This window comes from Dama dama, chromosome 25, assembly GCF_033118175.1.
Source record: "Dama dama isolate Ldn47 chromosome 25, ASM3311817v1, whole genome shotgun sequence".
NCBI lineage: Eukaryota > Metazoa > Chordata > Mammalia > Artiodactyla > Cervidae > Dama > Dama dama.
Genome location: NC_083705.1, coordinates 33874207 through 33897289, shown reverse-complemented (window position 1 = coordinate 33897289; position 23083 = coordinate 33874207). Strand labels below are relative to the sequence as shown.

At 38.6% G+C, this 23083-nt stretch overlaps 1 protein-coding gene across 1 annotated transcript in view; it reads left to right on the top strand.

Moving 5' to 3' along the window:
* The window catches only part of ITGA2 (integrin subunit alpha 2), a 106402-nt gene that overhangs the window by 30157 nt on the left and 53162 nt on the right, over nucleotides 1–23083 (top strand). The window contains exons 2-4 of the mRNA XM_061129812.1: nucleotides 714–834; nucleotides 16959–17068; nucleotides 20063–20154. Of these exons, the coding sequence (XP_060985795.1) occupies nucleotides 714–834; nucleotides 16959–17068; nucleotides 20063–20154 (323 nt within the window). The remainder of the gene's footprint in view (nucleotides 1–713; nucleotides 835–16958; nucleotides 17069–20062; nucleotides 20155–23083) is intronic.

The following is a 23083-nucleotide window of genomic DNA, read 5'->3' as shown; positions in this document are numbered from 1 at the left end:
TTGAAAATGAATATTGTTTCTCGAGTATTCAGAAAGACACATCAAAAAGCAAAACCACTTCTGCAGTTCCTGCTGGAATAAAACATCTGACCCCTTTCCCTACATTTTCATCCTCAAAAGTGATCCCTTCTGAAAGAAAGGAAACAATTTTCAAGCAGCTGTGTTTTTTTTTTTTAACTCCTTTGATGTAGTCAGCAAAGCTTTACCAACAGACATTTCATATAGATAGAGTTCATGTCAAGATCTTCAGGAGAAATAGAAGATAACCCTCTGACCCTGCCTTCGGGTGGCTTAGAGTCTTCTTGCATTAGGAAGGGCAAATAGAACCGGAGTTACTTAAGAATCCCTAAAGGTAATATGTGGTTTACGAGTTCAAGCTCTTCAGTCAGACAGCCTTATCCTGGCCTTCCCTTATCCCTTTCTACCTGAGACACACATGTTTCCAACAACTTCAGAAATTTCTGCAAAGCAAGTATAATAATAGCAATCATATTCTAGAGTTGCTATGAGGCCAAATGAAATAGTGAGTCATGCAAATAAAGTAGTTAGCATGCTGCCAGGGCCTCAAATTAATACTTAAAACTCTTGGTAAGCATTAATGGAGAATAATTATTAGTTCAATTGGTTTTTTTTTTAAGTGGCCTTTGAGAATTATATTACAACCTTATATTCACAAAATGTAAATATGGACTGTTTTCCTTTTTCTTTAATAGGCATTTTAAACTGTTGTGTGGCATACAATGTTGGTCTCCCAAAAGCGAAGATATTTTCTGGTCCTTCAAGTGAACAGTTTGGCTATGCAGTGCAGCAGTTTATAAATCCAGAAGGCAACTGGTAAGAACATTCTTTTATGTTTTCAGTAAAATCATTAAATAAATTTAATATTTGACTACAATTTCTTGTTCAGATTGATGCATGAAAATGTTATTAATTGGTAGCCCTCAAATATCCTTAAATGAAGAATTTTTCTTTCAGACTTGGTAAATATCAGATTGATAATTAGAGGGATGTCTTAAAAGTACTTTAAAAAAAAAAAAACCTAGATAGAAAGTTTTCTCTAAATATTCCATTGTGAATTCATAATACCAGATTTTGACCATTTGATGATAGATAAACAGATAGACGGGTAGGTAGATGGATAGATTTGTCTTCCTTTCTTACTCTGTAAACTGGTATCCATTAGGTTTTGTAAGTGTTCAACTAGCTAACGCTACCTCTGGACCATTTCTAGATGGCAGAATTGTTCCTTACATTTTCTCCTTCAGCAAAGCTTTGTCTAATGGCTTCATTTTAAGTCAGGATTCCCTACTCCAGGTGACCAGGGGTCCTTACAAGCATTCATGCTCCCTGTTGCAGCAGAAAACTCCAGGCAGATCCTAGCTCATTTAGAGCTTTTTCTGATGATTAAATTGGCAGTTATTAGTTTATCAAATAAGGGCTATAATTTATACCCCTTTTCCTTCATGAACTTACGTCTGGTGCTCTAAAAAAATGGAATTCAAACATTCAGGATCCCTATGATTCACATTTTGGTGTGTGCCTTTCTCTATGATGGGGAAACAAAATGAAATGATACTCAAGAGGGTAGTGTGTCTCAGATGGCATCATAGAAGAGGTGAACCATGAGCTGGGTCTTAAGAGTAGAGGTGAACAAGCAGGAGAAGAGTATTAACTCATTCCTGCTTCAGGGCTTTGGTGTACTGCTTTTCTCCTGGAAGGGACTGTCTTCCCAAGATTTTCACTCTTACCTCTCAGTTTCAGCTCAAATGCCTCCTTCTCAAAGAGACCTTTCAGAACCAACCTGTCTGAATTAGCACTTCACAACCGCTCCCAGTTGTCTCTAGCCTTTTATTTTCTGAACAGCCGTTGTTACTATCTTTATGTGTTTATACGCCCATGACCCATCTTCTGCTCTGTCTCTGAGTGTAGGCACTGGTGTGTGCTCAGAACCAAGAGTGGCAGCTGATGTTGAGTAGATGGTCAGTAACTATTTTCTTGATTACTGAATGAAAGTCCTAGTTCAGTTGGTTCACTTGAGGTAGTCTACAAAGTGATCTCTCATAGACCGACTGACATAGAAGCTGAACAAGACCTTCAGACGAGTTCTGATGGTCCACTTCGTAGGCATGGCCTTGCTGAGGACAACCTGGCATTAAACTTGAGGTGATTCTTTTTAAGTAACAGTTTTTCTGGTACAGAGAAAGAGCCACCATCAGCAATAGATGGTATTAGAGATGGCAAGGATTGTTGGCAGCTCAGCCACTGGCCACTTTGTGGGTTGGAAGTTACCCAAAGGGACAAAGTTGACAGGAATCTAGCAGGCAGAGTGCTGGCCAAGTGAGCCCTGTCTCCTTTCTCTCTCTAAGATTCCCTTTAAGTACAGAAAGCATTGCTAGAAGACAAACGCATTACAGGGAGCTCTGCTCAATACTATGTAATAACCTAAATGGGAAAAGAATTTGAAAAAGAATAGATGTATGCATATATATAAATGAATCACTTTGCTGTACATCTGAAATTAACACAACATTGCTAACCAGCTGTGCTCCAATATAAAATAAAAATGTTTAAAAAGACAAATGTATTAATTTGTGGTGAGAATCTGGTACTGACAGGGTTATTTCAAGACCAAGGACCCCAGACATTTCTAAATCCTGCCTTGACCTTCTCGTGACATTACTGAAAGATACATAAACACAGAGCTTTCTGTTAAGATGTATGGTGAGGCTTGTCAAGGACTTCTTTCCTCAAGCCTAGTACAACCACCAGCTGGTTTGTGCAAACCCCACATCCAGGAAGCAGAGAAGGGAGGTCTTACCTGAGGGCTACACCCTGTGGGGGTGTGAAGCAGGAAGGAAAGAGAACATAAGCTGGCCTGACATGCTAGCCTAGTCACTCCCTGATCTGGCCCTGTAAAATCCAAGTCATGGACATGATCTTCTAACGCACCACAGGCTGGATGCTTATGAGGTGCAGAAAGTACAAAGCATAGACCTTGACTTTAAGGCATGTGGAATAGTCAGTGAGGAAGACGGATGTGCAGATCAGGCAGCCATGAATAATGCCAGGGGCAGAAGTGCCACCCCCAAAGTTAACAGCGTTTGTGTTCCTCTAGTGTCATTTGCTATATTAACTTACTGTTGAGAGCTCATTTTCTCTTCCCAAGACCCGAGACACTAGAGGGACAGGGTTCCCTCCTGACTTCTCTCACTAGTTGACGCCGCCCAGGTTCCTTGCTCAGGGGGCAGGGCTGGGGCAGGATCCAGGTGTGAGTGGGTTTTCCCGCTCCAGTGCTGGGGTGGCCGAGGTTAGCACCAGCAGCTTTCATGACTCCCGGGATCAAGGAAAATACTATGAAACTTGGAATCCAGAATGGCCTATTTGTTTTGACAGTTGGCACTGTGCCCCTCCCCACTCCTAATTTATGACAATCACGCAGACATTATGGGAGTAGCAGATGTGGGAAAGACTGTTTTAACATTAACTTTCCTTCTGATATTAATCAAGTTAACTTTGGGCACAGAAAGTGAGATTGCTATGAATTCCTTTAATAAACTATGAGTCTTTTTCCCTTAGACTTTATATATGTAACACACACACACACACTCACACATCTCTCTCTCTATTTTTTCACTCCCTTACTGTAAAAAGGGAATAAAAATGGAAAGCTGCTGTTCTGGTAGTTTTCTCCTCAGCTCACTTTGACTTTCTTTACAGTCTGTCTTGTTGAACCCCCGACCTCATCTCTCAGCCCTTTCCTGCCTTCTGAAAACTCACTTAAAGCTCTAGCCTGAGTTTTCTTAAGTCACACTCTGCTATTTTCAAAGTACAAACTTTATCTTTAAAGAACTTTATCTGTTCCATGTGCCCCATGTTTCTAAGAATGTATTGGCATATTTTGCACAGGGATCTATAAAATTTTAACAAAATGATCTTGAGTCCTTTGCTGGTTTCATTTGTTATACTTTTATTACACTGTGGACTTTTACTTTAAAAAGAGTGTTGATATGCTTTGCAAGTTCTTGAAATTTTATCATGGTCTTTTATGAGCTGGATGATTTTAAAAGCAAGATTACCTCCCAAGTAGAGCTCCACGGTGCTCCTCTTCCTGTAAGTAAGGCTGGGGTCTGTTCTCCCTCCAGTGTAGGCTGAGGGTCACCCTACTTTGGAGCCCTCCTTTTATATACAGGATGTTCAGATGTAGGTGATGCAATCAATCCTTATCACAGTTTTACAAAGGATTGTGATACATTTAACGTCATTTCTTGGAAGCCTGTGGTGATGTGTACTGTTTCTGTTTGTCTAATCTGTGGGCCCGTCTCAAGAATCATCTGAACTCATTATATGACTCAAAAATCTTAGAACACTGCAATCTCTTGTGTGACGGGGACTGTCTGGGAATTGAGGGTATTTCCAGTTGTAGAAATGTATTTTCTTGTTGTAGTGAGGACCAGTGCATGCTTGCTCTTTAGAAGGAGAAATACAATGAATATGTGTCATGAGTGCTTACCTCTGTGTCCACCTCTGTGACCCTTTGGACTATAGCCCACTAGGCTTCTCTGTCCATGGGATTTTTTTGGCAAGAGTACTAGTGTGGATTGCCATTTCCTTCTTCGGGGATCTTCCCAATCCAGGGAAGAGTTTTCTTAAGTCACACTCTGCTATTTTCAAAGTACAAACTTTATCTGTTCATGTGCCCCATGTTTCTAAGAATGTATAGGCAGGGATCTATAAGATTTCAGCAAACTGATCTTGAGTCCTTTGCTGGGTTTTATTTATTATACTTTTGCATCTCCTGTGTCTCCTGCATTACAGGTGGATTCTTTACCACTGAGCCATCAGGGAAGCCCTGAACATGTTTCATAGCCAAAAATAAAAACCCTTCCATCTATATATATTATAGATTCTAATTTTTAATTAAGAAAAATGTAATAAAGCATTATGTATATTATAAATATAACAGGGTGTATGAGATACCTCTTGTAAGGGAATTTTAGATAAACAATAAAAAAGTAACATTCAATTCTGCACAAACAGCAATGATTATGTCATATAGTATATTGGCAATATCAATGCTAGTAAATTCTTAGCCAACACATAATACTCATGATGACTCTAAGAGTTTTGTCAAATTATTACCCATTTTATAAGTGATAAAGGGGTGAGACTTAGAAAGCTTTGTTAGTTGTCTAAGTTTACAGAGCTAAGAAGTAATAAGCATAGGGTAGATTAATACAAGCAGCTTCCCCAGTGGCTCAGAGGTAAAGAATACACCTGCAATGCGGGAGCCTCGAGAGACACATGTTCAGTCCCTGAGTTGGGAAGATCCCCTGGAGGAGGGCATAGCAACCCACTCCAATACTTTTGCCTGGAGAATACCACAGACAGAGGAGTCTGGTGGGCTACAATCCATAAAGTCTCAAAGAGTCAGACACGACTGACATGACTTAGCATGCACACACACAGATCACACAGATTAATACAGGAATAAGGTGTTCCAAATGGGCATGTTTTTTTGTGTCCAGGGAAGAACATGGGAGAATGTAATTGGCATTTATAAATAATATTTAAATATAATTTTCATGTAAAGTTTTTAAAGAAAGATGAACTTCATTCAGCATTTTTAATTAAAAATTGTTACAAAAAGGGGGATCGGGATGGGGAACATGTGTAACTCTATGGCTGATTCATATCAATGTATGACAAAACCCACTGAAATGTTGTGAAGTAATTAGCCTCCAACTAATTAAAAAAAAAAAAAAAAAAAGTATTATCTGGGATGACAGTTCCCATCTGTCTTTTCATTCTCTGATAGACAGAGATTTGTCAGATTAGCCAAGAGCTAGAACAAAAGGGTTTTACCCTCAGTTTCCCCACCACCAGCTGGGTGACTTTGGGAGAGTCACAGAGCCTCTCTGGATCACAAAGAAAATGGCATCCTGACCAAAGCAGAAGTTTTGTGAGAAAATAAAAGTAAAGCACTTCAAAAACTAAACTACTGTGCATATATGAGATATTCTCACCAGCTCTTTGTAAAAATGTATAGAAGCAAACTCAGGATTTTTAATGACTTGTTCCTCCCCACCTCTCTCTACCCACCACTTCTTCCTCAGCCATCTCTCATCTGTCACAGTTTAGCTCCCATGCAATATTAGATTAATTTTGGTCCATTTCTTCTTCTTCTTGGCCAAGAATGCTATTCTGATCCCTTTTCCAAAATAATCATGTCTTTGTCTTTCATTATATTTGTCTTTATTTTTTTTTTTCATTTATTTTTATTAGTTGGAGGTTAATTACTTTACAATATTGAAGTGGGTTTTGTCATACATTGACATGAATCAGCCATGGAGTTACATGTATTCCCCATCCCGATCCCCCTTCCCACTTTAAATATCAGCCAACATCATCCTTTATGTCTCTTCCCAAAGATAAAATTCTCTTGCCATTAGGTTTTTCTGGCAGTGCCATTTAAATGCTTACTTTGTTTATTCATAAGGTTTGCTTTTATTTTAAATCCATGACATATATATTTTTGTTCTTCTATTGCATTTTAGTTATTTTCACCAACTTCTAACTTAGTCATATTTTTGATCCTACAAAGGCTTAGAAGTCTGACTATAATATATTCTTGTATTTTTAAGTTTAAAAAACTTACCATTAATATTTTTATGACTATTATGCTATTGTCATATACTTAAACTAACACTATTAATGTAGGTCTATAAAGTAGTGTGTTTCCTATTAATAATGACTTTCCCATGGCTGGCAGTAGGGCCAGGGTAAATAGGCAACCAAGTTCCTTTTAGAGCTCCATAGACCACTCCAGTGTTGATTTACCTACCTTTGTCACACCATAGTTGCTAATTTTTTTCCGCTAAGTTAAAATCATCTTTATGGGTACATTTTTTCAGTGATTCGCATAACAGCAGAAAGGGCACTTTAAATATTCCCTGCTCCAACTAACTTCTTCCTTCCCCAGCTCTGGACACAAATTTGTGTGTGTATCCACAGATAGGGTCACACATACATGCCCAGCTTTTGTGACTTGCCTGTGGAATAGATCTGCTGAGCCAGAGACTCTGGAGACCTTCTGTGATTTGTGAAAATCCTCCATGCCCCACCACCTCAGTCAGTTCAGTTCAGTCGTTCAGTCATGTCTGATTCTTTGTGACCCCATGGACCGCAGCACACCAGGCCTCCCTGTCCATCACCAACTCCTGGAGTTTACTCAAACCCATGTCCATTGAGTCGGTGATGCCATCCAACCATCTCATTTTCTGTTGTCCCATTCTCCTCCCACCTTCAATCTTCCCCAGCATCAGGGTTTTTTCAAAAGAATCAATTCTTCACATCTAGCCTCACAACCTTGTCTTATCATTTCAAGCTTCCCTCTGTGTTAATGCCTGAAGGTCTATTTTTAAAACAAGTTCATTCATGACGGTGCTGGGACACACACACACTCCCCCACACACATACTCCCACACACACTCACACACACTTTCCCACCCACCCCTTCCTGGTGATTACTTGTCTGAAACTTCTCCATCCATTGACTCTGTCTTAAGAAGGATCTGGTAAATGCTAAGTGGCATAGGTAGAGCCTATTTGTTAATTTGGTTAGGACCCAGATGATGGAACCACAGTGAGTAGCTCTCCTGGAAGAGTTCTAAGCCAGCTTAGTATGACAGAAAGAACTGGAGGTTCGGAGTGAAAGGACATAAGTGCAGATCTAGGTTTTGTTGCCAATCAGACTCTTAGAGTTGGATTTCTTTATATGGAAACAGGAATATTTATAATATCTGACCTCACAGGATATTTATAAGGATGAAAGTAGATAATACATGTTAAAATGTGCCTGATAAACTGTAGTTTACAAATATTGTTTCTTTTCCAGTTCTTTCCATTGATAGCTATCTGCTGAAGCACCTAGTTAAAAGGTACTGTCTCATGGACTTTGAGACATAAAAATGTGTGACCTTAAAAGCATTCCTTTCCTCCCCACCAGGGCACAAGAATGTGGAATTTTTATCGTCACAAGGCATTAAATTGAGTCTTTTGGCTTTTGATTTTAACTTCAGGAAAACTGCATGTTGGATGAGTCAGTGTAACAGAATCAGTTTTTATTGATTCATTTGCTTCCAGTGCAAAAGCTGATTTCCAGGGTTTTGTGAGATAAAACAATAGGCTTAAGATGTTCTAGCAATAATGAGGTCAGTGGACTTTGCATTGGGGAACCGAAAGATCTTGAGGATGTAGCCATCCCACTATTTGAGGAAGCAACCTGGAAACCAGAGAAGTCTGGAAGCATAATGAGGTCAGGAGGCTAAAATTGCCTTGAAACGTATGCTAGAGTTTAGCTAGTAAATTATAATAGCAGTGCTTCCCAACCAAGAGCTAAAAATGAGCTCTTACCTGCCTTCTTCCTTCCTAGAGATGGAAAGTCGTTACAGGTGAATTCTTCCCATGACAAACTCCTTTTATGTTGCGAGCAAGTAGCCATATGGAACTCACTGGACTCCTTGTGTTGTCAGTGGCCTGGAACTAAACAATATAAGGAATAATATTTATATTTATAAGCTATAGGCTTTGACATGTCTCATCTTAATGTGGGTATTACATACAATAGACTTCTAATGCCAGACAAAACAACTCTGGATGGCTGATAGACATTTCCAACTGAAAATACCTCCCTCTGAACTTCTAAGCTTCCTTTACTGAAGAATCTTGCTCTACTGGTCATATCCTCCTTATCTGATAATGGCCACTTGGTTACTTTTAATTCTTGCTGACAACCTTGGGCTCACCCTTTGCTTTGTTTTTCTTCCAAAACTAACTTCTCAAGAAATACTGCTGGTCCTACCTTCAAAATACATTTAAAATATATTGTCACCGCCTTGTCACCACCTTCCCTTCTGCCAGCCCCACAAGAGCCTGGCATCACCTCTTACCTGCATCATGCCATGTGCCTTGTGAGTGCCTCACCTGCTCCACCTCTACTCCCATGCAATCATTCTCAACAGAGGAACCTTCAAAATCCTTCTAAAATACGTCAGATTGTGTCAATACTGTGCTCAAAACCCTCCGGTGGCTTTCTCATATTTCACTCAGAGGGAAAAACAAGTCCTTACAGTTTCATACAAGGCTCTGTGTGATCAAGGCCCATTACTAACATGACCTCATCTCCTACCATTTCCCCCTCGTGCATTCTGCGCCAGCCACAGGGCTTTTGCACTTGCTGTTCTTGTAGTCAGGACTTCTCTTCCACCAGAGTCTTATGATGTTACTCCTTTCCCTCCTTCAACTCTTTACGTAAATGTCACCTTCTCGGTGACCTTTCCTGGCCCTCCTAATAAAGATTGCAACACCCTCCACCCCACACTCTTCACTCTGCCATCCTCACTTGTCCCACAAAGTACTGATTACCATTGCCATATGTTTTACTTACTCATTACATTTATTGTCTGTTTTTCCCACTAGAAGGTAACTTCTGTGAGGCCATGATTTTTTTAAATGTTATGTATTTATTAGTCTGTTTATTTATTTTTAGTTGTATGGGGCATGGGCTTTCTAGCAGAGGCAAATGGGGCCTCCTCTCTGTTGCAGCTTCTCATTTTGATAACTTCTCTTGTCGTGAAGCATAGGCTTTAGGTGCATGGGCTTCAGTACTTGTAGCACAAGGGCTCAGTAGCTGCAGCCCTCCAGCTCTAGAATGCAGGGTCAGTAGCTGTGCAGCATGGGCGTAGCTGCTCCATGCATGTGGAATCTTCCCAGACCAGGGATAGAACCCAAGGCCCCTGCATTGGCAGGCAGACTCATCCACTGTACCATCAGAGAAGTCTGAGGCCATAAATGTTTGACTAATTTAGTCACTAATGTATCCCCCATGCCTAGAATTAAGTCTGGCACATAGTTTGCCTGGCCACCATGTACAGTTTCACAGGTTGTACACTGCACAAGGCCAAGGCACACCATTCATGTGGGAATGGAACTCCCTAGAGTTGTACAACATGTCAGTCTCCTAGGACCTCAAGAAATAGGTATTGAATCAAATAAAACATACTTTGCCCTAGTATTTTAAGTACACCTCTGTCAGTAATCTCTGGGAAAATCTCTAGTATCAAAGAAATGCTTGGAGAGCTTAGAGACTCACAGACCAAAGGAAGATATTTATAACAGCCCCTGGATTGTGGGTTTAAAACTACCTACACCAACATAAATATTATTTACTAACTAAACAAAGTATTTTGAATTCCACTGGAGGTGGGCAAATTGGCTATGTTTTGGAACTCTATATAATCACTATTTTCCCACAAGATAATTGAACAGTAAGTGTTATTTTAAGTAGTCTTGGAAGAATTCCCAGTTTCACTGTAGGAAAAGAAAAGTTTATATCTTGGGATTTTGCTCTGTTTTGAGAATCAGCACACACAACTCTTCATGGAGCTCTTTGCCTGGTTGTGATTAAGTTAAATCTGTTACTTCAGAGAGGCTTCATCACACTTAGTTTACCTGCTGAGGTGTCTTATCCCCGACCTTTATAACATTCTCTCCTGGCATGTTTCTTCCTGCTATAGCTGATTACATAAAATTTTGTAGATAAATATACCTGCCTCCCTCATCTTCCTGTCTGATTAATTTGGGAATGTCACAGTTCCCTCAGGGTAGCCATGGGTGATGTCATAACCTTTCCTCTTAAGGGAGAATTGTCAGGAACGAGGATTTCACTGGGTGCAATCTGCTGGAAACACTGCCAAAAAAGGAGATGGGCCAAGGGTTTTCAAGCCTTCTCTGTAATCACTAGTATGACCTATGACTACCTACTTACTAATGTGGTTCTCAGTATTTAAAGAATGAGTCATAGACAGTGGAAACACCATTGCTGTTCTTCAACAGACATAATGGTCTGGTTTGCCACCGTCCTCTATTGTTTTGTGTTAAGAGTTTAATGTGGTGTGATGCCACCAGAGATTTCTATGTGTTCTGTGTGAGAATGTTGGAGAAGACTCTTGAGAGTCCCTTGGACTGCAAGGAGATCCAACCAGTCCATCCTAAAGGAGATCAGTCCTGGGTGTTCATTGGAAGGAGTGATGCTGAAGCTGAAACTCCAGTACTTTGGCCACCAGGTGTGGAGAGCTGACTCATTTGAAAAGACCCTGATGCTGGGAAAGATTGAGGGCAGGAGGAGAAGGGGACGACAGAGGATGAGATGGTTGGATGGCATTGCCGACACAATGGACTTGGGTTTGGGTGGACTCCGGGAGTTGGTGATGGACAGGGAGGCCTGGAATGCTGCGGTTCATGGGGTCGCAAAGAGTCAGACACAACTGAGCGAGTGAACTGAACTGGACTGTGTGAGAATCTCAAGCCCTTTCATGAATTTCTTATTAAATGGCATATAGCTGCACAGAGGCTTCATTTCTTCTTGTCTGATGAATGGGGGCAGGGGCAGGGGCCCTAATTCTCATGGTGGTGGTAGAGATGTCATAACCCCCCAGTACCATGAGGTTATCCAACCCTGAATTCTGGGATGAGGTGGAAGGAGGCCAAGAGAGAGTGTCCAGGGACACTTAGTCACTAGGAAACAGCAGGTGGCCTTTTGAGCTTTCTCACTGAGAAAACGGGTAGCTAGTGATGCAGCTTTATGGCTGGAGGCCCAGAAGAACAAAATGATTACATTTTAGGTGAGAAACACTCAACTTTTGTTTCTCGGTGTGTTTCTCTGGAATAAGCTGAGAATAGATGGGAAAGGTGTGCAGTAGAAGCCACCGAAGGACCACACTTGGTGCTATCTGAACATATGCTGTCCTTACCTGATTGTACCCAGCACAGCCAGGGCCTACAACCCACTTCTCAGTAGGTGTGGTCTGACCCTCAGGTTCCAGTTTTTACTCCTTAATGATTCTGGAAGCCAACTCATATGTTCAGTTTTCCCAATCCGGGCCCTTTGCCAGGCCTTCTTGCCACTTTTTAGGAAAGAGAATAAATAGCCTAAGGGTTAAGAGCTTGGACGTCAGAATCAGTTATGCTTGGCTTTCATGACCCATGTGAATATGAGTAAGTTGCTCATCTGTCTCAGTGATCCCATCTGTAAAATGGAGATAAAATAATCTCAGACCCATTTGACACAGGGACTTAATAATATTCAGAAAGCCTCCTATACAGCATCAGTTGTAAGATTTACTGTCATTAATATAAATCCCCAGAGTTTAAAGGGGCAAAGCCACACTTTTTGTTATAGTTTCTTGCTATAAGGTGCTGTGTTGTTCCCTACAGACTCCTCAGTCAGCCTTTGTTTAAAAAATAAAGACATGAGTTTGACACGTGGTAGCTACATGGAGACTGAATCAGGAACAATTGACAGAAGAGTACCCATATAATGCTTTCTTCTCCACTTGGTGGAGTTTTTTCACCTCTTTTTTTTTGCTTATTTTATCTTTAATTCAGACAAAAAGAAATAAAAATTTTCTATTCAACTTTTCCTTAAGAGAATTCTCGTGTGTGTGTGTATATATGAAATTTGCTCAGTTGTGTCCGACTCTTTGTGACCCCATGGACTATAGAGTCCATGGAATTCTCCAGGCCAGAATACTGGAGTGGGTAGCCTTTTCCTTCTCCGGGGGATCTCCCCAACCCAAGGATCGAACCTAGGTCTCCTACATTGCAGGCGGATTCTTTACCAGTTGAGCCACAAGGGAAGTGCCAGGTAATAATGTAGAATCAACACAACATTGTAAATCAACTATAATAGAAATTTTAAAAAATAATGTAGAATCATCCATTTGTTTGTTCAGTTTTTTCATTCATTCATTTGACACACAGTCACTCAGTACTATAGGCAGGATTCCTAGTCCCCATGGACTTTTCCTTCCTGGGGGGCGGGTGGTGTTTAGTCAGGGGGCAGACCTTTACAGGGTAATGTGATGAAAACCAGGACAGGGAAAGTTCAGAGGCTAAGAAATTACTTAGGAAATCCACCTTGCTCAAATATGGAAGAACCAGGTGACTTCTTGGAGGAAGTGGTTGTCTAATGGGAGACCTAAGTAATGAGCAGAATTTTTCCAGGGAGAGAACAGCACGTGTGAAGGTTTAGAAGCAAGAAGAACCCAGCTTCTCCACCAGATCAGAGTCTAATGACTCAAATACAGGATTTCAGGAAAGTATGTGAAGAAAACAGGGCTGGAAAAGCAAACAAAGGCCAGATTGTCTCTTTCTTTTTTTTTATCATAGTTGATTTATGATGTTGTTAGTTTCAAGTGTACAGCAAATTGATTCCATTTTATATATATATATATATATATATATATTCTTTTTCATTTTTCAGTCTCTTTCTTTCTTACATTTTAAGATGTATCCTGCACACAAAGGTTAGAGGTAATTCCGTATAGTCCCACTATGGAATGAAGACCAGAGACTTGTAGAAATGGAGAAATCAAGCTGCTGGAAGATAGGTTTTACAATGCAGAATCCTCATAAGTTTCCTAATTTCCTCTGAGTTGTCATGAATTTGAAGAACATCAGATGTGCTCAACATGCACCTCAAATCCTGCTCCTTGATTCTCTTCCTACACTAAAGCAAATATTGGGACTTAGAGCTAACATATCAATTTCTATCTTTTTCAGAAATCTTAACCTATATGCCTGGTGTTATCACATTCCTCTTTATAGACAACATTTTTGATGTATTACTTTTTAATTGAGGCATAGTTGATGTACAATATTATTAATGTAAAAGTTTCAGGTGTACAACAAGTGGTTCACAATTTTTTAGTTATATTCCATTTAGAGTTATGATAAAGTATTGACTTTATTTCCTGTTTGGGACTATATATCCTTATAGCTTGTTTATTTTATACATAATAGTTTGTTCCTCTTATTCCCCTACCCCTATATTGCTCCTCCTCCGCCCCTCCCCACTGGTAGTCACTAGTTTGTTCTCTGTATCCGTGAGTCTGTTTCTTTTCTGTTATATTCACTAGTTTGTTTTATTTTTTAGAGTCCACATATAAGTGATATCACACAGTATTTGTCTTTCTCTGTTTGACTTATTTCACTTGGCATAATACCCCCAAGTCCATTCATGTTGTTTCAAATGGCAAAATATCATTTTTTTTCTTTTTTTTAGCAAAAACACTGTATTTGTGACTAAAGTAAAAATTACAGATGCATGTTTATAAAACCTTGTTATAATGTTACCATAAGAAATTATTAGCTGAAAACTAATAAAAAATTCAGATTGAAAAGGATTTACATTTTAAAATAGCTCATGTGGAATTCTTAATACTTACGTAGCATCTGTTCCCACCCACTACCTCTGGATTTTCTTTCCCCAGAGTGCAAGGAAGTGGTGATTGAGGACATTTAGCAACATTCTTATGTGTTTTACTCCAAATTCAAGGTTTAAGTTGAACTTGTGATATAAGCTGCATTATCCTATAGGGGACCAACTATATTCTATAGTTAAAAATTCTTTCAATCAAAATAGATGGAAACTTGCATGCTAAAATTTTAAAATAAAGTTTGATAATAAAAATGTCATCCTTTTTATGACTAAGTAGTATTCCATTGTATGTGTTTGTGAAAGTCACTCAGTCACATCCAACTCTTTGTGACTGTCTGTAGCCCTCCAGGCTCCTCTGTCCACTGAATTCTCCAGGGAAGAATACTGGAGTAGGTTGCCATTCCCTTCTCTGGAGATCTTCCGGACCCAGGGATTGAACCAACTCTCTTGCACTTCAGGCAGACTCTTTACCTACTTATATATGTATACATATATGTGTATGTATGTGTGTGTGTGTATATGCCATATTTCTTTATCCATTCATCTATTGATGGGCACTTAGATTGCTTTTATATCTTGACAATTGTAAATAATGTTGCTATGAACATTGATGTGCACATATCTTTTCAAATTAGCATTTTCATTTTCTTTTCCAGATATATACCCAGGAATAGAATTGCTGGGTCATAAGATAGTTGTATTTTTAGTTTTTGAGCAACCTCCACAGTTTTTCACAGTGACTGCCAATTTACATTCCCACCAGCAGTGTCCTAGGGTTCCCTTTTTTCCGTATCCTCACTAACATCCATTATTTGTGGTCTTTTTGATGATAGCTATTCTGACAGGTGTGAAGTGATATTTTACTGTGGTTTTAATTTGCATTTCTGTGGTAATTAATGATCTTAAGGATCTTTTTGTGTGCCTGTTGGCCATCTGTATGTCTTCTTTGGAAAACTATATTCAGGTTTTCTACCTTTTTTTTAAGTTTTTTTTTTTCCTTTGATGTTGAGTTGTAGGAGCTGTTTCTATACTTTGTACATTAATCCCTTATTGGTCTTAGCATTTGCAAATATTTTCTCCCATTCGTTAGGCTGTCTTTTTGTCTTGTAGATGGTTTCTATAGACAATATTTTAACAGATAAATTAGGTAAAGTATCTACTCATAAGAAGACAAAAACTTTCAACTCTAACCTTAATCAAAGTTAACTGGTTTAAAGTATTCTAGAATCCTCTACAAAATACTTGCTTGAGAATATTTGTATAAGATAAGGGGAGAAGATTATTACTGAATCATTAACTCTTTCAAAATAATTTGTATTTCCCTCTTTCCATGATTGTTATGCTGCTCCCTTTGATAAGAATGCCAGCTACCAGCCTCATCCTTCTATGTCCATGTTATCTTCCTTTGACCATTTAAATTTTTTTCAAGAGCAATTTATTGATATCTTTCCATTTGTTATGATTATTTTTTTACTTGTTATTTTTTAAATAGTTTTACTACATTTAGTAGACATAAACGTGCCTTAGGTTTTTCTTAATTCACTATAGCACTTAATTGAGCACATGCTGTTTAATCAATAATGACAAAATATTTAGAAGTATCATAAAGAATTTAAGTTTCATAGATCAATAATCTAATCTTTCCCAACTTTGACAAGGAAAAAACATTGAGTCAAATACGTTTCCTTAGTCACTGGTTGCTGCTGAGTAGTTAGCCTACAGGAGTTTCTAAAGATCAGACTGTTATGTGGATGCTTTCTGTCCATTCTTGGCCAGAAATGTCCAGTGATTCTATAGGGAAATGCATAGTATCTTTTTGGAAAGCTCTGTAGGAAGTGAAACTAACCGAAAGGAAAATGTTAGCACCTATCTCTGACCTCTGCTTCTGTATTCCAGCTTCTGTATTCCAACACGATGCGCATAAGGAGAGACCCACAGTAATTGCTGTGGGTAAATATTGCTCTGTATTTTTGCTGAGCGTTTCCTTATATAGACAGTAAAACATAAAGCCACTTAGATAACTTATGTGCTCCCTAAATGACATATGAAAGTGCTTAGGGCATGGAAGACACTCAACAGATGTTAGTTCTCGCTTTAGGTTTTAATATTATTTCATTCTTTAGAGCTATACTGAGCAGTATGGTAGCCACTAGCCACCTGTGGCTACAGAGTACTTGACATGTTACTTGATTGTGCTCAAAATATAAAATACACAGTGAATTTCATGCACTAAGTATGGAAAAAGAATGTTAAATAGCTCAGTAATTTTAATATTGATTGCAAGTTAGTATGGATATACTGAGTTAAATAAAATATATTATCTAAATGAGTTAATTTCATCTGTTGCTTTTTTTTTGTTTTATTGATGCAGCCACTAGAAAACTTAAAATTACATATGTGCCTCACATTTGTGACTTGCATTGTATTTCCACTGGACAGAAATGCTTTAGAGAGACCTCCCAGGTATTGTGGCAAGACCACTGCACTGCAGATGTTCATGTTTCTTCATCAGCTAAGAAGAAAAGAAAAAGAACAAATTATAGCTGAGCAAATAGAAACTGTTCACTTATTAAATTGAAATTAAATGTGGATTTTTTACTGTTTTGTGGTCAGCTTTACCTTTAATGTTACCTATAGCTAACATTTAATGTCTAATGGAAAATAAAATCCCTATTTCTAGGTTACTGGTTGGTTCACCATGGAGTGGCTTTCCTAAGGACCGAATGGGAGATGTATATAAATGTCCTGTTGATCTATCCACCACTACATGTGAAAAATTGAATTTGCAAAGTAAGTTATAATTAGCAATGTGGTTTTTTTTTAATACATAACAAAATCTTGTTATATACTCAGTTGAAAAAAAGACAACAAAACCAGTCAGAGTTTTGTCTTTAAGAAATATAGACTGCTTTTGTTGCCTTTATCTCTGTAGTCATATGGGGTCCAACTGTATCCAAACTTCCAACACAGTTTGATGACCTCATTAAGTAAGATGTGTGGAAAATGTGCTGTCTCCTAGACCATCTGGCCCAGTCTGTGGACCAGTTTCCACCAACATTTAGGATGATTTTGGTGATTACTAACAGAAATCTGAGACTATTCATACTTCTCTCCCTCCCCAAAACAAACCATACAGTGTAGAAACATCAGTACTAGGGATAATTTGGAGGGTGCTGAGGAACACTCTGTGTTTCTGGTCATGTGAAAATGATCTTGTTCTACTAAAAAAAGAAAAATCACTATTTGGAATTGTTTGTAACTGTTTGGAATTGCTGGGTTTTAATTATCCACAAAAGCAGACCTCTATTTCCAGAAGTTAAGTAGTGAAGGAGAATTGGCAAAATAGTTTGATAAGATAGCAGGGTTAAGAAATGATTCTTCTAATAAAAAGGAAATGATCCTATAAGTAAAAACATCTACTTCTGCTTTACTCACTACACCAAAGCCTTTGTGTGAATCACAACAAACTGGAAAATTCTTCAAGAGACCAGACCACCTTACCTACCTCCTGAGAAATCTGTATGCAGGTCAAGAAGCAACAGTTAGAACTGGACATGGAACAACAGACTGGTTCCAAATCGGGAAAGGAGTATGTCAAGGGTGTATATTGTCACCCTGCTTATTTAACTTATATTCAGAGTATATTATGCAAAATGCCGGGCTGGAAGCACAGGCTGGAATCAAGATTGCCAGGAGAAATATCGATAACCTCAGATAGGCAGATGACACCACCTTTATGGCAGAAAGTGAAGAGGAACTAAAGAGCCTCTTGATGAAAGTGAAAGAGGAGAGTGAAAAAGTTGGCTTAAAACTCAACATTCAGAAAACTAAGATCATGGCATCCAGTTCCGTCTCTTCATGGCAAATAGGTGGGGAAACAATGGAAACAGTGACAGACTTTATTTCTTGAGCTCCAAAATCACTGCAGATGGTGACTGCAGCCATGAAATTAAAAGATGCTTGCTCCTTGGAAGGAAAGTGATGACCAACCTAGACAGCATATTAAAAAACAGAGACATTCCTTTGCCAGCAAAGGTCCATCTAGTCAAAGCTATGGTTTTTCCAATAGTCATGTATGGATATGAGAGTTGGACTATAAAGAAAGCTAAGCACCAAAGAATTGATGCTTTTGAACTGTGGTGTTGTAGAAGACTCATGAGAGTCCCTTGGGCTGCAAGGAGATAAAACCAGTCCATCCTAAAGGAAATCAGTCCTGAATATTCATTGGAAGGATTGATGCTGAAGCTGAAACTCCAGTACTTTGGCCACCTGATGTGAAGAACGGACTCATTGGAAAAGACCCTGATGCTGGGAAAGGTTGAAGGCAGGAGGAGAAGGGGACAACAGAGAATGAGATGGTTGGATGGCATCACCGACTCTATGGACATGAGTTTGAGTAAGCTTCAGGAGTTGGTGATGGACAGGGAAACCTGGGGTGCTGCAGTCCTTGGGGTTGCAAAGAGTTGGACACAACTGAGCAACTGAACTGACTGATCCTATTTGTTGTAAGGAGAGAGGAAGGAGGCAATAAAAGGGAGTGACAACCAGTCAAGAATGAAGTTAACTGGATGAAATTAATGTCTCTGGTACCTGGGAAAATGAGTCTTATGAAGCATGCTCCCTTTTCTGAGACACAAAGGAAAGAGACAAGTCAGAATTCTAGAAGGACTTTTAGGTAAAGATGAGAGAAGTTGAGATTACCCTTCAGGTGTGATTATCTTCTTTGCACTAGAGAGTGATGGAATCTGGGTTGAGTTTGGAGGCTTGAGAAGAAGGATGAAGTTTTTAAATGGGCATCCTGGGAAATAGGGGATAAACTGTATAATAAAACTTTTGAGCTCTCACCCGTAAATATATATATATTTATTTATTTTTAGAAACTTCATGCATATGTATATAAATGAGTAGATAACTTAGGATTAGGGCTTCCCAGGTGGTGCAGTGGTGAAGAATGTTCAATCCCTGAATGGGGAAGATTCCCTGGAGTAGGAGATGGCAACCCACTCCAGTATTCTTGCCTGGAATTTCACCATCAGAGTAGCCTGGCAGGCTACTGTCCATGGGGTCACAAAGAGTCGGACACAACTAAGTGACTGAGCACACACAACTTAAGATAAATGATGTATATCCACATTTACAGAAATAGTGTAATTTTATGTACATATATATGTGTTTGTCTATATATATACACACACATACCCTGGCAGAGATTAGAGGATAATAAAAAACTAATATGTATAGCTGTACAGGTGTGTGTCTGTGCATGTATGTTTATATACACACACATATACACCTTGGCAGAGATTAGAGGATAATGAAAAAAATAATATTATTGAAAAGAATTTCAATGTTCAGTAGGTCAAGGATGGATACAGCAAATGATGCCTTAGCTGAATGGGAGAGAGAAGGTTGGAGAGATTTATCTATTATTCTACATGCTAGTGTCATGATGGCCTTCTAAAGTTCACTTACTGTTGCTTTGGGCCAGAGTCTACCATATGGCATTCTTTGATAACACTTTAAGAATGGTTTTTTCTGATCCAGAAAAAGCGTTAGATGGAGTCATCATGACCTTTGCAGACCCCACCCTCGAGGATCACATTCTGCAGCCTCACTAATTTAAGTAAGCAGCCAGATCAATGTAACATCTCATTTCCATACACTTGATTACACACCATGAGCACTAAACTCAGTGCTATATATAAACCTGAGTGTACATTGAAGAAAAAGTCTTTAAATAAATGATAATTTAACCACTTTTAAAAATCTTCTCCCCTTTGAAAGCTTCCACGAGCATTTCCAATGTTACTGAGATGAAAACCAACATGAGCCTTGGCTTGACACTGACAAGGAACGTGGGAACAGGAGGATTTCTTGTGAGTGTTTACTTTTCAAATCCTCTTTCCTCTCAAGTATGAAGTCAGTGTCTTCTGACCATCCCTCTTAGCAAACCAAATCTTGACATTTAAACGTTCGAACTTGAATTTTGGATAAGTCATGCTAGAGGAGAGCCAACATGAAAGAACAATGTGTTGATATGGAAGCATCTTAAGATATTTAGCGAAAATGTTGCTACAGAATGTTTTGAGGAAAGGGGGCAGAAGGAACAGCGATTCTTTGCCCTTGAAAAATGCGTTTTGTATTTGTTGATGACAACAGAATTCTAGTTCTCATTTCCCCTTCCTGTAGGAACATTCTGGATAGGTACAGCTAGTTCAAAAAGTAGGTTTCAAAGCTACAAAGTACTTTTGTTTTTAATCATTTCTGATAATCATTGACTACTCTGATATTATTTAAAGCAATGATCTGGACTCATTTCATGTTAGCATTTACTCTCATTTAGTTTATAGAATACTGTGTAAAGACCACCACAAATCAGTAAAAGAGAATGCTTTATTTAACAAGTGGTCTGGGGACAATTAATTGGTGAATATCTTGCATATCCAAATATACTTCCAAGTGAACTAAAGAGTTAAGATAGAAAAACTAGAAGAAAATGGAAGTTTTCTGAGAGAATTTCTGACCTTGGAATCAACAGACAAAATAATATAGAAAATTGTTTAAAAGACACGACTATGTTAAAAAAAAAAAAAGAAAAAAAAAGAAAATCATCACACACCAAAAGATAGAAGAAAGAAAAAAAGAGCTTAAAAGCAAACAAAAACCCAACCTCATTTGACATTTCTACCAGCCCATGTAGATGTAAACTAGTTGTATATCTGTTAAAAATCATCTTAGAAAGCTTGATTATGACATGTTGCATTGACATGCTAACTTAAAAGCCTAGGTATATAAATAGATTTCTCTAAAAGTATAATCAATATTGAACAATATGATTCTGTTTTTACTGAGAGATATTAGACTTTGGTACCCACTAGTGAATTAGGTGTTGCTTACGATATATGTTAGATCAATGCATATATGAGTATTTCAGTGAATCTTCCTGGTTTATAATCTTCTGAAGTCTTTATCATAGGGTTGTTTTGTCTTTCTTGTTTCCTTTTTTAAAGTTGAATAAATTAAGAAAGAAAATATATTGAGGTAATAGGGACTACAGAATATGCTTCAAAGATTTTAATCTGTAACTTCAGATTTTTAATCTATAACTCAATTTTTATGTAAGTGTAAAACCTTTTATAAACCTTATATATAAAATGAAGTTGAAGAGAATTTGAGGTTAATTTAATAGTCAATGTAGCAAGTAGAAGGAAAGAGGGAAAGAGAAAAAAAGAAAGGAAAAAGAAAAAAAGCTAAGGTTTCCTTTCCATACCTAAAAGGTCAAAATCTTAAGATACTCTTAAGAATACTGTGGAAAAGACTGACAATCATCACATTTTTTGAACCTTCTTAAGTTCTGGGCTTAAAGTAGGAATGTTGTTCTGGCATTAACAATTGGCATATTCTAATTTCAACTCCTTAATGTTGTTTTCCATTGCTTTTAAAACCAAAAAATATTTTCAAATACTTCATGAGTTAGTGTTTTTCAGGGTGATTAAGCTAAACCAACTTGGGGGGTGCAGATGTAGGAAATCAGTAATTGGTATCTCACTTGGTAAACATACCCAAGGCATCAATTGTGATTCTCCCCTAATTGGCAAAATGAACCAGTTTTATAAGGGAAAAACTATGCCTTGCTCATTGAGTATGAAATATGACCACAGCTGCTTCTCTTTTGAGCTACCAACAATTAAACTGGGTCAAATAAGTTCCTTTTCATTCTTCCAATCACTTTTTGCAAGTCCACACTTTTCAGTTAAGTTTTAATAGTTGTTCCACAGCTTTATATAAGGTTAAACTTTGTAGGTCTTTTTAAGATCATGACTGGACTTCTCTTCCCCATTTTTTTCTCCTTTCACATCTAATGATTTGTATTTAACCTAATATTTCCTGCCTGCAATGGAGAAGACCTGGGTTCAATCCCTTGGTTGGGAAGATCCCCTGGAGAAGGGCATGGCAACCCACTCCTGTGTTCTTACCTGGAGAACTCCATGGACAGAGAAGTCTGGTGGGTTATAGTCCTTCGAGTCACAAAGAGTCAGACATGACTGAGCAACTAACACACACACACTTGATATTTCCCACATGATTTAATCAGGAGTTCTTGCCTTTCAAGGGCTACTGAAAGGGAGAGCTTTGGCACTGGGTTAATGGTGGTATTAATAACTGGAGTATGATGTGCATGAGAAGACAAGTGCCAGCTTGGATGACTGAAGGTTCTAGGGAGTGGACACAGGCAGCTCTGAAGTCCTCAAAGAAATGCTTTGATAACTGCAGAGTTAAAAACTGGCAGTTCATGAGCCTGCTAGCTCCTTTGTTTGCTTAGCATGTAGAGTATTGCAAGGGTTGTTTTTTTTTTTAAATTATAAATTTTCACACAAAATTTTTGCTTTGATTCTCCTTGAGAATTTGAGATGTTCAGCCACACAGGGCCTGTTTCACAGCAACCAGTGAGCAGGAGCCACAGTGGTCTGCTCTGCACGGAAGGTGTAGGCTCTTCACTCACCACGGTGTCCACACCTGGCCCAAGCTCTCTGCCAAGCTGCCTGCCTGGCCCATGGGGACATGGGGTTTATGGTTTCTGCTGAATAGTGAAAATGGAAGGGACAGGAGGAGACGTATGTTCAAGGAACAATAATGCTAATGAGGCTGGCTAACAATTACATATCATTTGCTATTTACCCAGTACTGTAGTTCTAAGTGTTTCATAGACGTAGACTCATTTTGTCTTCACAACAGCCTTAAGTTAGGAGGTCTGATCATCCTCATTTTATAGATGAGGCAGATGAGACCCAGGTAGCTGAGAGA